Source organism: Corticium candelabrum, chromosome 15, assembly GCF_963422355.1.
Source record: "Corticium candelabrum chromosome 15, ooCorCand1.1, whole genome shotgun sequence".
Lineage (NCBI taxonomy): Eukaryota > Metazoa > Porifera > Homoscleromorpha > Homosclerophorida > Plakinidae > Corticium > Corticium candelabrum.
Window position 1 is genome coordinate 3,524,320 of NC_085099.1, and position 15,000 is coordinate 3,539,319.

Below are 15,000 nucleotides of genomic sequence, written 5' to 3' on the forward strand. Positions count from 1 at the left end.
CTGTACAATTTAGAGGTCGCATTACAATACAAAGATGTTAGGTAACAGTAGAGGAAGTCGCAGGTTATCAAGACGAAACAAAACGAGAAGAAGGGTCAGAAATATCAAGCAACTACTTGCGAAATAGCAAGGCAGCGGACCGTTTAGTGATCTTGCTAATTGGCTACTTCCTCTATTAGCAGCATTCTTGTTGTAAGACCAAACCTTCTTAATGAGTTAAGAACCCTAACGACTCTCGATATGCAAAAGCCTTATCAAACCGCCTGTGTAATACATACACCATCGTTACCCTAACTATAGAAAATCCGGGAACTTGCGGTTTCAAGCGATACCAAGATCGTCACTGTCTGCCCTATTGCGCAGAAGTTATTACAGATTTTCAAAGCGCAAAGTCAGCGCGAACAGAGAAACAAACAAAACTTTGAGTGTTTGCACACTAGTTAACAGGATCACGTTTTAACTTCACCCTTTCTTGTCATTCTACCGAAAATGGGCAGGTACTAACACTTTATTAACATTTCACGGACAATGCCCAGCAGACAGTATGTACGTATACACAACAGACACATGCAGTATACACAACGTACTAACTCGGATTCTTGTCGCACGAGCAAGCAGACTTCGACAAAGCCACGGCCACGATTGCTAGAACGATCGCAACGACGGAAACGAAGACACTTGCAACAGACAGCCATTTGATCGCTTTCCACTGTTTCTCCGCCGCGCTGCTCGATTGCTCTTTAGCAAACTGATTCTTTTCCTGCGAATCAAACGAAATATCGCTGACTGCGTATATATGAGGACTAGGCGTCTTTGAATGCACTTTCTTCATGTCGTAATTACACACTAATATCAATGTTTGTCGATGCCTATCAGAAATTACGGTCTTTCTCAAATAGTTAGGGGTTATTACCGGGGCAACGGAGCCAAACTTGGCTCAAGACACGGATCCTTTGACTCCAGAAGGCTCCAGTGAAACTAAAAATGTAATGTCCCTGTGCTGGAGTGCAGTCTCTGTCAATGCCATGTCAGAGTTTGGACGTTGGGTACTGTCAGTACACGAGATATAAATGATACAAGGCCACGCGGAAGCTGACAGCTGAGAGCACAGTACCATAGCAGCACATGTATGCAGTACATGCAGGGCCGGATCCAGAGGGGGTTCAGGGGGTTGAGACCCCCTCTTTTCCAATAGGCGTGGTTTAATAATTTTATATAATTTTACTAGAAAAGAGAAAATTAGTAATGCTATAAATAACTGCTAACGGTGAAACCTCTCAAAAATTCCTGGATCCGGCGCTGACATGTATGCCAGTTGTGCTGACCCTAGTGCGCAGCAAGCTTCTGGGTGTCCAAGGGCTTTGGCTCCAAAATTGACGAATACAATTTAATTTATAAAGATGTTGTTTGCCATGTTGTATTGTACAGTGTTACACTGTAGTACACTCCATTTCTAGAAGGGCGTGGTAACGTCTACTTGTCGGTGCTCCATCTTGTGAGATCTTGCAATATCCGCCCCTCTAATATAGACAATACATAAAGTGACATTGCGTAGGCATAGGAACCAGGGGGACACTGGGGCACGTGCCCCTTCAACTTTTCCAGCTGTCACGTGATCTGCTAATATTTAAGGATGACAGACGTAGAAACGGATAACATTGACATACTGAACTAGCAGTCTACAGTGTTACAGGTGATATTGGCTTCCTGTATTTTACTGTGTTGCATGTATGATTAATTTCAGAGCCACGCCCTTTTAGCTGTGCACCTCAATCAAAAGGTTCGACTCGTGACCAGTCTCGCCGCGCTTTCGTCATTCCCGGATAATCAGTCAGTCCTCAGACTGGTTCAGACCGCCCAGGAATTGTACGTCATGTCTACTGTTTCACAAGATCACAATAATTGATGACATTCACAGATTCTGTAAATCGTTGTAGCTTGTTTCCCGTAGGTCTCGAGAGCGCTGCTGTCGTTGTCAGAGCGTGAAAGAGCAGGTAGGTTTCTCAGCCCTGAGAATTGACTATCCGGGAATGACGAAAAGACGCGGCGGGACTGGTCACGAGTCTAGATCTATAGGTTCCTACGCCGTTGCAATGCCTGACTTGGTTAAACAGTGTACTGTCCGGACGGCAAACCGTGAGATATTTGTAAAGCATACGAAGACTACGAGACATGCATGGTCACCAGTAGAAGGTAAATATCGTATTGACCATATCTTGCATTGCAGCAAGTATCGTACAGATTCTCTTGTGTGTTCTAATAGATTGTTTGCTAGTAGTCACACGATGTGTATGTAATGTAAGCTATCAGTGACGAGATTAACGTAAATACTCTAGTAGCAACAATTTTGTCTCAGCGCGCCATTATGTATCCAATGACTGGAATGTTGACGTCACCGTTGTCGGCTTCGCACCCGGCACTATTGCCGCAAGTGTTGACTGGCGCGTTCTCGTCTCCGACGCACGCAATTCCCATTCCACCAAAGCCAAGACGAGAGTCCGTGCTGTTGCAGTCGTTGTTTTCGTTTGCTATGATTCCAATGCGGACGGCGTGATGTTCGGAATCTTTTCCCTCAACATTGAAGCCTTCCTGTCAAAGTAGCAATATCAATTACCGGTCTAGTGCATGCAACGTCCTCGGTTCTTTGAAATTTGACGCGGGCGGTTATTATTGTTATTGTTATTAGCTTTATCTACGCTCACCAAATATATTTTAATGGTATTAGCTCTGAAGACAAAATATGTAGCATTTTCAAATCTACTATCATGATTTGACTTCACTGTTTTCATATCTCTACCAAAGATAAACAAACACAACAAGTACAACAAGAACTAAAGTCACGATTTTTATTGAAAAATAACACGAACTATTTTGCACGATTTTTCACAGTTTTTCTTTGGATTGCAGCACAGGCTAAAGTACCCTGGTATCGAATGATTGTACTGCGCATGCGTAATATTAAATTTTTTCTTGATTTTAGCCAAATTCATGCGGGCGGCGACCAGTAAAACTTTTAGTATATTTCTTGGAGTGGTCTAAACTATTTGTTCTCTTACCTTGTTGCAGTGTATTTGGAGAGAAGAGTTGCTGATTAGACTTTTCCAGACGTCTCGTCCGAGCATCAGTTCACGGTACTCTTCGTCTGCTATGAGATCGTACAGTGAACTTGAATTATACGCTAGAGTTATCCATCTCGTGATTTCTTTGTCTTTCATACCGAGACGCAGTTCCGTAAACAGAAACGTCCAGTACGAAACCAATTTGGTTGACTCGTCGTCTTCCAGTGCGTCAGAATTCAGCGTCTCTTTGTTAGTCCACAGCGGGTCGTCAAATCCTAGTTTTGTGTCGTTGCCATTGATTTTCATGAGTAGAGTCCACCCACCATTCATGTCACAATACGTCTGCAAAAATGCAAATTGCATGTACACAACTTCGTTTTTACTGTGTTCTTAACGTTTTCTAAGATTTCTACTTTGTATAATGTTCCGTTTAAAGTTTCTCTCAAGGAATAGACGCCTGATTTGGAGTAACCAAACTTGTACAGCTGCTGACAGCTTTCTGCAATGGGCACTTGTAATCTAGAGTATATATACACACGGAATTAGGCTCGTCCCCAGACTCACGTGAGCCTTGCAGTGTCCGGTTTCCGTATGACACTTGGCTGAAAGTGTCATACGGGAACCGGACACTGAAAGGTCCAGACTCACGTGGGGATGAGGCTACAGGATATCAGATAGAATGATTAATGATATCGGAGATGAAACTTACTCGGCGGCTTTCCAGTGATATCCATTACAAACCATGATTTGGTCGTAGTTTGTGTCCATGTAGACTAGACCAGTAGTATCAACAGTACAAGGTTTGTTTGGAGGTTGCAGACTAATATAACCAGCAGTCTGTACCTACAAAATTGATATCGATAAGACTTATAGATCTATATATATATTCTAACTATAGATCTTGTTGCTACTATAAACACACAAATCCTATTGCAAAGAAACACTCCCAGCATTTCTACTCGGTTTCATTACTATTTACTGCAAGGGCGGATCTAGGCTACGTTCCTGACGTTCCGAAACGTCGTGTTTGTCTGTCTGTGTGTGTGTCTGTTTGTTTGTCTGTCTGTCTGTCTGTTTGTTTGTCTGTTTTTGTCAGGGTTTTTTGTTTAACTTTCTGGTAGAGTGAACATTTACACAGACACACAACTAGACTACTCTGCATAGTAAATTCACACGTGTATTATCAAATTCTCTGAGTAGTCAAAAATTTAACGAAAGAACTAAGTGATCTGCAACCCAAGCAAAAACGTCTTAGATTTTTATAAAGCATCTACAAAATTATATATATATATATATATATATATCATAAAAATATACCGTATTTCTTTGATTAAATGCCGCTCTTGAATAAACGCCGCCCTTGTTTAGATGCCGCAGATAAAATGTAAACGCAGGTTTTGAATAAACGCCACCCTTGTTTACGTGAGCCATATGTGAGGCAAACGTTTTTTTTACACTACCCGGATACTGTTTTGGCACCTGACGTCTCAAAGTGTGAAATGCGTACCCGTATGGTTTACGTGTTGTTCTCTTGGAAAGATGTCAAACTGAAAACAGCGTGTACGTACACGTACAAACTCCGACGGAGAGCGTTTAACCATAGATACTAGAGCGGGGGAAAGGGATTGGCAACGCTTGCTACTTCCGAGACCATGCGCGTTACACGTGACGTCATTACGGCATATATGGCGGCTGTCCCTTGCAATGATTCTGAGGTCCTACGCGACGCTGTGGCAGTTGCGTTGACTAAGGTAGACGATTCCCTGAGTGAAAGAAGTAGGAGTGTTTCAGTTTTAGCAGAATCGCTACTTGCTGTACGCTCTAATACTAATCTAGCTATGGTTGCACTTGCACAATACCTGATAGAAATCTTTATTAAATTAGTTCAATTCAATGTCCTCGGCCTCTCAAGTACCCATTTCCACTCTTGAAAGGCACCCAGAACAGAATTTGGAATCTATTACTACTTGTGAACTATCAAGGTCGCGCTGAAGGTACACACAAAGTGCAGAGCAGAAAATATGACCTTTTCTCCTTTAGGATACTAGTGTACTGAACTACGTACCTTTCTCAGCGTCTATTATATCTGGTTCCACTGACGTAATACCGCCTGCTTAGTTCATGCACTCTCTCCGGTTATGTGAGCTCGTAGCCGACTGCTAGAGGTACACAAACTAGACGACGTCAGCTTTTCTCGCTTCCATTTTACTACCGGAAAAAGACCCATTCATCGTTTCTCTGTGTACTTCTTCCGTCTCCCTAGATTATGATAGCATTGATATGGGTACCTTCACTGGCTTCCTTCACTAGTGAGTGCTCACACGTTTGCCAGTAACTCTGAAAGACAGCGAACAACGAGAGATACCAAAGTTGTCCGTTTCATCGCTGTACGAATGGCACTGGGTAAAAACTGACATGGGCTAGTCTGCTGCAACTTGCTGTAAACGTAAAGGTCCACTTTTTTTGCGTGCAGAATGGCGTAACGCGCATGAGCATCAGAGGCAACCCCCGACCCGGATCGTTTTGTATTGCACGATGACGCCATCTATTAGGCGTTTCCAATCCCTTTCCCCCGCTCTAGTATCTATGGTTTAACAAACAAGGGCCGCCATCAAATAAACGCCTTTAGAGCCGCACTTGAATAAACGCCGCGTCGTTTAATCGAACGTATGAGCTTCTATACAGCGTCGACGACTCCTGTTGTGCTTAATCAATTAAATATTTTAAATTTATCTTTAGATGGCAGACATGGCACCGTTTCCGTCTGAAATTTTTGAAGTTCTTGTTTGATTTCCTGCATGCAAGCAATAACATAACAGGATACATTATCGAATTCCTAGCAGGTCGTGAGAAACTCCTTACCTCCACTTCCGCCGACAGTTGAGCCATCTGCAAAGAGAGCGACTTCAAACACCAACGAGCCTAGTTGAAGCGTAGCTAGTGCTATGAAACATACGCTGTGGTAAAGCTGAGTGACAAGGCAGCTTGAGTGACCATCGTCCGGTAATTGTAGGGAAGCTAGGGGCTATGAATAAAATGAATACACAAGTTTTGTCTGACTTTGTGCGTTAGCTAAGAGTCACTGTTAGCATGTATATCTTCCTTACTGTTGACGACAATAGTAGATAGATGTGCGTTAGCAACTTGAGCAAGAGCATCGTCGGTGTAGCTTCAGACTTCTGCTGATTCAATTCCCGGATAATCATTGGCAATTGACCCACTAGAAGATGATGTCGTAATACACAAGCCACAAGCATGCAGTCACGCATCATACACGTAGAAGGTCTGTCATTGATACCGAGTCAACTATTAGTAGCTAGTTAGAGTGCATGCGTGTCTACATACATACATACATGTACATACGTGTACCAGCAATGAATTTAGCAGTAGCTCATGTGAAATAGCACGCTTCTACTAATATTAGAAGAGGTTAGGAAGCCAATCCAAAGATGACGTAGGTTGCATGGTAAAACCGCATGTAACTACACCAGGCCTGTAACTAGTAGACTATTTGCATCGTCTGGTTTGGCTATAGTATGACGTCACCTTCGTGTGTGGATCCTGTTGCTACAAACGTTGCGACATCTATGGCGTGCGATCTCTGCCAAAACTCGCACAACGCAAACAGAGGTCGCTGTAGCACAACGCAAACAGACGTCGCTGTAGCACAACGCAAACAGAGGTCGCTGTAGCACAACGCAAACAGACGTCGCTGTTGCACAACGCAAACAGAGGTCGGTGTAGCACAACGCAAACAGACGTCGGTGTAGCACAACGCAAACAGAGGTGCTGCACAACGCAAACAGAGGTCGCTGTAGCACAACACAAACAGAAGTTGCATGCACAACGCAAACAGAAGTTGGTTGCACGCAGTTGCAGGTAATTGCATGCTCTCATGACGCATGCTCTAGCCGGCAGACCTTGCAGTACACAGTGGACAACGTTGAGCTTCTGTTCGGCCTCAAATAATGGCTGCACAGATTGTGGGTCTGGCAACAACGTTTCAACGTCATGTAGCCGACATTGAAAGATCTCCTAGCACGTGTGACTCTGAAAGCTTGTGGTCGATTGAGTGTCGCGCCGAATCTCTTTTAGCAAACGTCTGCCGCGCCCAAAATATTCTTGGAAGAGAAGGCGAAGCATTGTTTCTCCATTGCCAGCGACTGGTGCGCGCAATACAAGAGAGAACAAGGACAGAAACTAGGGAACATCCATCCACTACAGGATTTCGTGTGGAAAGAGGTGGGAATGTTGGTATATAATAGTTAGTGTAGACTAGCTAGTGACTTACTATGGGTAGTTGACTACAGTCTAGTCTCCGTAATGGTTGAACTTGAAAGTGATCATGAGTAAAGGTCAGACCAGGTGTGCTCATTTTTTGGTGCGTGACCATTTCGTCCATTCCATTTTCAATTCCCGGCAACAATTGAATATTGAATTAGAAATTGAAAATAGCCTAGAGGTTGCTTGCAATTTCAATATTCAATTCTATTAAAAATTAAAAATTGATTGATCGACAGACTATAATTATTTACGGATTAAAATGAATATTGAAAACACACTTAACTTTTAACCAATTTCCTTTTTCAATGCAATGGAATATTGAAATTGCAAGCACGTTAGTTCAATTTTTAATGTTAAATTCAATATTAACATTAATTTTCGATACAAATGGGAGGTTTTAATCCCGTGGTACCACCTCTGGTAAAACTAACATAAAAACCCTAATTTATTTACGAATTATTGATCAAAAGTACTCTTTGTTTTACAGGTAGAATTTCTTGGTGAAGAAGCCATAGACACTGGAAGTGTCAGAAGAGAATTGTGGAGGCTACTTGGTAGAAATGCCCGCTGTTCACTGTTTACTGGGAGTCACAACCGTTGCATTTCTACCCACAGCGTTCAGCATCTTCGAGTAAGCAGTTTGATCGAACAAAGCTCTATCCGCGATTATTACACTGTGTATATAATCTAATGCTATTGTTGGAAAGCATGAATATTATCGGAAATTTGGAATGCTGATGTCTATGGCAGTAATACAAGACGGAATAGGCTTTCCTTTCTTTGCACCTTGTGCGTATGAATATCTTTGCGGAAAGGCAGCCACAGAAATTAGGCCAGAAATAAGCGACATTCCCGACGAAGATTTTCGCACGTTAGCTCTTCAGGTACGTCTAGATACCGCCTACGATAGTTATTTATTTAATGTTCACTCACTGGCTAGTGCTTCCTCAAACAATTTTATCTCAGGTATCTCAAGCAACTGACAGTCTCAGTCCTGTGTACAGCGACGATAAAACAATTTAAAAACTTGTGAAGGTGGGATATACCAAGCCTGTCAGCCATAGCCACCAAGAAGAGATACTCCATTCTATCGCTGTCCACCATTGCCTATTAACCATCAAAGCTGAACTTGATCAGCTGCGCGATGGACTTCGCACACTTGGCCTTCTACAATCTCTAGAACGGTATCCGTCTTTGTTTGAGACGCTGTTTATTGCCAAGAACACTTCTTCCATGACGGCTGGTAATGACATACTGTTTTCGTCTACAAGAGTCTGTTTGTTTGCTGTTATATTTATTGCTGCATGTGCTTAACTAGTTACCATTAAGAGGATTTTGAAACAGAAAGAGTTCTCTGAAAAGGGATCTCTATCACGCTTACACGAAGAGTCAACATACATGAACTTCTGTCGTTATCTAGAAGATGTTGAAGGTTATTCGTCTACGTTATAACTTATACTTCAGGTATGAATATACTATGCTTTTAGGTGGAGCAGTGGAAGAAACGTTATGCGATCTGTTGGCGTTTTTCACGGCGTGTGAAATGGTGCCAGTGATGGGGTTCGATCCAGAACCGACTTTGTGCTTTAATGAACACGACATTTTTCCAACGGCATTAACGTGTGCCCACCAACTGGTTCTCCCAACTCGGTATCATGACGACGAACAAAAGTTTAAGGCAGCCATGAGCACGGGCTTACAGTTCTACGGTGGATATGGGAAAAAGTAAATTAGCCCTCTAGAGCTTCTCTTTATGGCCGCTGACTATATTGAGCAGGTTGATTAGTTTTAAGTGTTTTGAAGCCCTAGCTTAACTTTATAAACAAGAGTTGGCAATAAAAAGTTGTTTTTCTGCTAGACTAAGAGACAAAATAGATTAGTTCGATTGCTGTTGTGAACGTATTTACAAACTGGACTTGTTTTGCGATTCAAACTGTTCTTGTTTAGTTAAATAACTGTAATAACAAAACTCAGCGCTTGCTTTCTAAATTTTCGCTGTAATGTATGCCTTTAGAATTTATGACCGTACGGTGTATGGTCCGTAAGGTCACATTCAATTTCTAAATCTTCTAAAATGGCTGGATATTGACTGAACTATTACGAGGCATTACGTGATAACCATGCAGTTTTATCTACTGTATAGTAGATAGTTGTCGAAGGGTGTATCTCCTGTGTCTTTTATCGGGATTTCCAGCTGCTAGCGAAACATTAGTATCACTGACTCAGTTAGTAATGGAGGTAGGAAAAACTTTCGAGAATATATTAAATTGTTACATTTTATCACGTCCTTAAGTATTAATGCGCCTCCATACGTTGTAAAAGTGTGTACAGTGCACAATCGTGTCGCAGACAGATGCTGATTTACTACCACGATGTTGTACTGTGGTGCAGAGTCGAAGACACCGGTAACGGTAGTCTGGCAAGTAATGTAACCAGCATTTGGTCACTATTGGAAACGCGATATGCCATAACTTAACACGGTATGTGGATGATCCGGCCATTTAATTTTTAAAAATTTTAAATTTTACGTTTCTAATTTTGTTATTCTAACTTTCTATTTTTCTTTTTCTTTTCTACTTTATTTTTCTATTTTCAATGTTTTTTCTAATTTTTAATTTTAGAAATGAATTCCTATTTAGCATTTTTTAAATGTTTAATTAATAATTAATAATTTTTAATTTTTATTTTTCTATTTGTAAGTTCTAATTCTTTCGATTCAAGTTTTAATTGTTAACGTTTATCTTTCGTCTCCACACGCAATTGCCAATTAACTCCGGATTAGCAGCCGGACAGAATTCTCATAAAGAACTTCGTTCAAAGTTAGATTCCGTCTAGTAAGACATGCGCTGGAGTAAAGTCGCTGAGGCTGCTTGCTGTGTCTAACGTCTTTGGTCGTTTCTATTTTCTAGAAATTAAAATTTACAAACAAAAAATTACATTTTTTAATTAATTAAAATTATATTTTTAAAGAATTTTAAATAACATTGTTTTTTAAAATTAAAAATTAGAAAAAATCAAAAAATAAACAAGAAACAATATATATATTAAACACAAAATTAGAATAACAAAATTAGAAACATAAACATTAAAATGTACAAAATTGAACGACCGGATCATCCAATAACCATAATTATCATAAATACCCATTGACCGCGCAAGAGAAATGAACTTCTGCAGCTTCTACTTGCGACTGCTGTCACGGAACCAACTTCTGTTTGCGTTGTGCTACACCGACGTCTGTTTGCGTTGTGCTACAGCGACGTCTGTTTGCGTTGTGCTACAGCGACCTCTGTTTGCGTTGTGCTACAGCGACCTCTGTTTGCGTCGTGCGAGTTTTGGCAGAGATCGCACGCTATAGACATCGTCATCAGTTCGATGTACACATAGAGGGCACCTACTGTACCTAGCCTATCTATATAGATAGACTGCAGCTGGCACGCACAATTTTACAGCCTATAGGTCGTCTCTAGCTCTTGTACTGTAAAAAAATGTACTTTTGAAATAGACGGGTTACTAAAAAATTGCAGACAACATAGTATCTCTGTTCGTGCATTCTTACATGTCTGTGCTGTTACAGACTAGCCAGAGTGTTTTGTACAGACAGCATGCTTGTTTAGCTTCTCGCTGTCGTGTCCGGTTCCCGTATGACGCGACAACACCAGTCAAACGTGTTGAGCTAGTTACACCCGTGCCGCGATCATATGTCACAGTCTGCGCATGCTCGGCGACTATTCGCGCGCGTAAGTCAACTTCCGCATGCTTTATTAGTATAGCAGCTAGAGACAAGTATACATACTGGTAAAAACAACTTATATAGAACAACTGCAAATGTATCGAAATCCTGCTCTAGTTATAAACACAGCTATTACGTATACAATTCTAGAGAAGCATGCACATGTCAACAGATATATTCTATTTCTAGTTTATCATTGTCAGTACCCAAGAATTCCTGACGCGTCGTAGTCCTCCGAGCCAATCTCGTATTCTCGACCATCTGTCGCAGCAATAACACCGATTGAGTCAAGCAACCACCCGGATCGACCAAAAACACCGACAGCCCGATAGCCAGTCGGAACCCGGATCCTACAAAACCTTCCCGATCGATCACCGATCGACCAAACTCTTCCTCCCCGCGAGACCAACGTCAAATGAGTTATCACGTCGTTTCCACTTCCGCCGTAGCTTTTGTCCGTGTACGTTTCGATTCGCGCCAGTTCGTCGTCCGAACCCAAACGGACCGTTTCGCGTGCCGTGTCTCTCGTGCGAGGATGCGAGTGCAATCCGTGACGATGAAGAGAGCCGGAAGTTAGCGTCGTTCGGACGGCGGCAATTCTGTTTTGAAATTTTTCGTACCACACGTCGAATTGGGTGGCCGTTTCGTGAGTTGTGAATGCGTGATATTTGCTGTCGTTGTACGACCTTCCGCCGACTGAATTCCCGCATTCTTTGCTGAACCACAACGTTGGTCGTTCGTGTTGTACATTTATATCAATAGCTAAACATCAAGTGTGCATGACATTGTGTACTAGTCTTGATGCAATTATCATGATGACATCCGGGACAGTAATTATATCAGAATTGGTGTCATTACTGCAGCAACTAGGTGTCTGGCTAAGGGTCACGTGACACTGCATGACAAAAACAGTTGGTAGGAATATGTTACACACACACACACACACACACACACACACACACACACACACACACACACACACACACACACACACACACACACACACACACACACACACACACACACACACACACACACACACACACACACACACACACACACACACACACACACACACACACACACACACACACAAACACACACACACACAAACACACACACACACACACACACACACACACACACACACACACACACACACACACACACACCACTCATCGCCATTTGTTCACGCATGCGCATTTATCAAATTCTTGCGTGCGTCTTTAATAATTAAATAACAACTAATTAGTAAATTAAATATTGACGCTCGCATCTACCGACGCTGTAGCCTCAGCCTCCCAGACCCGTAGCGTCAATTAATCGGCAGATTGGCGTTACACGGGTCTGGGAGGTCGAGGCTACCGACAGCGTGCAAGCAAATGTCAACGCTGGAATCTAGAGAACCAAATTCGTTAGACAAACGTAGTGCACGTGACTATTTTCAACCAAGGAAAAGTTTAGTAGTAAAAGATCCGAAAGATACAGTCAAACCGCTTTTGCTGTCGATGCCTCATATTCATTAGTTAGTTAGTTAGTTAATTAATTAATGTGTGTATAATTATGTATCTAGATTCAGGCTGTTTTTTATGTAAGTCGCATATTTTATATAGAATTGCATTATTACGTATAATTTGTGTACCTAAATTAGGTGGTAAAGACAGAGTAGGCATGTCGTCTTGTATCGAATTGACTGGCTCGTTGATGTCAACTGTGCGGCGTTCGACTAATTTGTGTGCGTCTTCTTGTTCTGCTGTAGTCGATTTGCCGAGTGTTGTTGCAGGAGCCGAAATCGCCAGAATGAGAACGCAGACGATGGCAGCGGCACCAATTCTCGAACTGATGCGAAACCGCTTGGACGTTTTATCGGCTACGACAACACTAGAGACTTCGTATTCCACAGCTAATCTCTATATAACATTTTACATGCAACTATACCATCAACAAGGCTTCTCTAATCATCTAGAGTGCACACTCACCACGACCATTCCATTGTCAGACATCTTACGCTCGATATTATAGCGTTAGTGCTGTCGCATGCACTGGAAACAAATGACTTGTGTATTCTGTGCCCCTGCTACATATCATTCGTTGAGGAAGTCACTTCCTGTTTAGGTTTGAACTTGCGGCGTGCACGTATAACTGAAGCCACGCAAGAAACCGCTATAAAAACCGTCCGGTGTAATGCAACTACCTTCGTAGAGAAAGATGTGGTGATGTCTGCGGTGTGTTAGACGTAATCGAGTCATGTCTAATGATACTCGACAACGGAAGTCGCCCACCGCCGCATGCGCATCTTCGTTTGAAGTTTCAAATTTGCGGTCAAACAACGACTGTTCAGTACTCGTATTTTATAGAATCCGTAATTCGTCTCGAACAACAAACGTGAAAACAACTAGAGACGGTATATTGAAAGAGAAGGCTTGAGGCGGCTGCTGAAGCCCATGCATGCATGCATTACTAGACAAATATGTATAATTCACTCGCCACATTCTATTGAGATACCGTCTAGAATTGACTCTAACATAGTTCCAATTTTGTTGCTTTGTTTTATTTCTCTTTTTTTTGTAGGGCTTGTCTGTTGTGTGGTCTACTTGTTTGTTTGCACGTATGCGCATGCATGCATGGGCATGTACATGCACGTGTGCGATGCGGATCTAGACAGTAGTAATGTAATAATCATATATTCTGCGGTCTCGTCGACTGCACCGTGCACGGACGCTAAACTAAAAAGAACGTCGATGCTTGTGAAAGCTGCACACGTACTTCCGTCTACACAGAGTGCAGTTTGAACCGCTTCCTCGATCGTCTACGTGTGTACCGCACAACCACTAAAACCGATCACGACCCTAATCAGTATGAAAAATCTGACTAAATGGTCTAATTAACTGTTACTTTCTATCTGTGTGCATAGTCTCGTGACCAGCCCGGCGCACCCATGCATGTAAATTGACTGGCTTCCAGTTTTGGTTACGTTGGTTAGCTGTAACCCTAGATTTGGTTAAACAGTAGCTCTTGTTGCATCAACTTGCGTGTCCGGGCATTTCCAGAGTCTGTGCTTGTTGTGTTCGTGGCTGTCCAATTAACTAACGTTGCCACCAAGTACCGGCCGACGTCGTCCTACGAGTTCCGTTAGCGTTTAATTAGAGCACCCGAATGGGCTTCCGCAACAATAAAAGCCACCGTTGAAGCTCTGCATATGCATGCACTTTCTGGATTGCTCCACTTTTTAATTAAACGAAAACCTGTAAAAGTGACGATGTGAACAGAGCGAGTGGCCACGTGAGTCTAGTACTCTAACTTCTAAAAATATTGGTAGTGGTTTGTTACCCTAGAATTATAATTTACATGCACATATGCGATCCGTACTCTACTCAGTACTGTACTGTACCGTTCATGCGTTTTGTGACTTTTTGTGCACGCGCAACGTTGCATGGGGTTCATTGAGTAGTTGCTATCTAGATAGACATTTCAGCAAACAAATTTACTATAGAGTCTAGTAAAATTTTTGTTGTGGCACAACAGTTAGTACTTACAGTAACCTACACATCATGTGCTTGCATTATATATCTAGTTACTTACTTACTTCTACAAAACACTCCGGAGAACTGCGCAGCGTTAGTGCGCAGCGTTAGTGCGCAACGTATAGTGCGCAGCCGAGGTCCGGTGATCGAGGGAGTTCACGGAAAGCTTTCCTGTGTAAGCCTCGTAAACTGCTAGAACACGATCGACGACAGTGTCTATTACCTCTAACGCCAAGGAATTTCACAAAACGCTAGTTCTCTCGAATGTTGCCGGACGAAATTATAAATCGCACGAAAAGGTCAGTCTGTCTAGACAGTCTGAAAGTAGCACGACGGTTTCCACCGTTCTTAGAGCGACGGAAAAACCAGAGAGGCCGTGTAGTAAGGCTCACCTGATCTG

General features: G+C 42.3%; 4 protein-coding genes across 5 annotated transcripts in view; 1 reads left to right on the forward strand and 3 right to left on the reverse strand.

Moving 5' to 3' along the window:
* LOC134190955 (uncharacterized) overlaps nucleotides 1–832 on the reverse strand; it is an 8,261-nt gene extending 7,429 nt beyond the window's left edge. Inside the window, exon 1 of the mRNA XM_062659509.1 lies at nucleotides 592–832. Coding sequence (XP_062515493.1) covers nucleotides 592–832 — 241 coding nt within the window. The remainder of the gene's footprint in view (nucleotides 1–591) is intronic.
* Nucleotides 833–2,071: 1,239 nt separating this feature from the next.
* LOC134190995 (uncharacterized) lies at nucleotides 2,072–6,667 on the reverse strand. Its single transcript, XM_062659550.1, has 9 exons — nucleotides 6,606–6,667; nucleotides 6,167–6,279; nucleotides 6,016–6,084; nucleotides 5,922–5,948; nucleotides 5,815–5,853; nucleotides 3,769–3,902; nucleotides 3,473–3,578; nucleotides 3,057–3,401; nucleotides 2,072–2,589 (listed from the first exon to the last, which is right to left on the reverse strand). Exons 2-9 carry the CDS (start codon nucleotides 6,263–6,265, stop codon nucleotides 2,353–2,355), a joined length of 1,056 nt encoding a protein of 351 aa, XP_062515534.1. The 5' UTR covers nucleotides 6,266–6,279; nucleotides 6,606–6,667; the 3' UTR covers nucleotides 2,072–2,352.
* A 151-nt stretch (nucleotides 6,668–6,818) lies between these two features.
* On the forward strand, nucleotides 6,819–9,433 carry LOC134191175 (uncharacterized). Of its 2 annotated transcripts, none has more exons than XM_062659757.1 (6): nucleotides 6,819–7,301; nucleotides 7,831–7,974; nucleotides 8,051–8,227; nucleotides 8,284–8,586; nucleotides 8,662–8,775; nucleotides 8,831–9,433. In XM_062659757.1, the coding sequence occupies exons 4-6, from the start codon at nucleotides 8,577–8,579 to the stop codon at nucleotides 9,070–9,072; spliced, it is 366 nt and encodes a 121-aa protein (XP_062515741.1). In that variant the 5' UTR covers nucleotides 6,819–7,301; nucleotides 7,831–7,974; nucleotides 8,051–8,227; nucleotides 8,284–8,576; the 3' UTR covers nucleotides 9,073–9,433. The 2 variants fall into 2 exon arrangements, with proteins under 2 accessions (XP_062515741.1, XP_062515740.1); XM_062659756.1 differs by having other exon boundaries at nucleotides 8,310–8,586.
* A 302-nt stretch (nucleotides 9,434–9,735) lies between these two features.
* LOC134191391 (uncharacterized) lies at nucleotides 9,736–13,111 on the reverse strand. The gene is made up of 4 exons (XM_062660003.1): nucleotides 13,056–13,111; nucleotides 12,719–12,986; nucleotides 11,283–11,838; nucleotides 9,736–10,248 (listed from the first exon to the last, which is right to left on the reverse strand). The coding sequence occupies exons 1-4, from the start codon at nucleotides 13,077–13,079 to the stop codon at nucleotides 10,242–10,244; spliced, it is 855 nt and encodes a 284-aa protein (XP_062515987.1). The 5' UTR covers nucleotides 13,080–13,111; the 3' UTR covers nucleotides 9,736–10,241.
* Nucleotides 13,112–15,000: the final 1,889 nt, after the last annotated feature.

Excerpts from the sequence above, each read along its gene's own strand:
- LOC134190995 (XM_062659550.1), bottom strand. The coding sequence starts at position 6,265 with ATGATTATCCGGGAATTGAATCAGCAGAAGTCTGAAGCTACACCGACG. Across the intron at positions 3,579-3,768 it reads TATCACTGGAAAGCCGCCGA|ATTACAAGTGCCCATTGCAG; the intron begins GTAAGTTTCATC and ends TATATACTCTAG. Across the intron at positions 2,590-3,056 it reads TCCAAATACACTGCAACAAG|GAAGGCTTCAATGTTGAGGG; the intron begins GTAAGAGAACAA and ends CTACTTTGACAG.
- LOC134191391 (XM_062660003.1), bottom strand. The coding sequence starts at position 13,079 with ATGTCTGACAATGGAATGGTCGTG. Across the intron at positions 12,987-13,055 it reads CTGACAATGGAATGGTCGTG|AGATTAGCTGTGGAATACGA; the intron begins GTGAGTGTGCAC and ends AATGTTATATAG. Across the intron at positions 11,839-12,718 it reads GTCTTTACCACCTAATTTAG|CTATTGATATAAATGTACAA; the intron begins GTACACAAATTA and ends CTTGATGTTTAG.
- LOC134191175 (XM_062659757.1), top strand. Across the intron at positions 8,776-8,830 it reads TTATCTAGAAGATGTTGAAG|GTGGAGCAGTGGAAGAAACG; the intron begins GTTATTCGTCTA and ends CTATGCTTTTAG.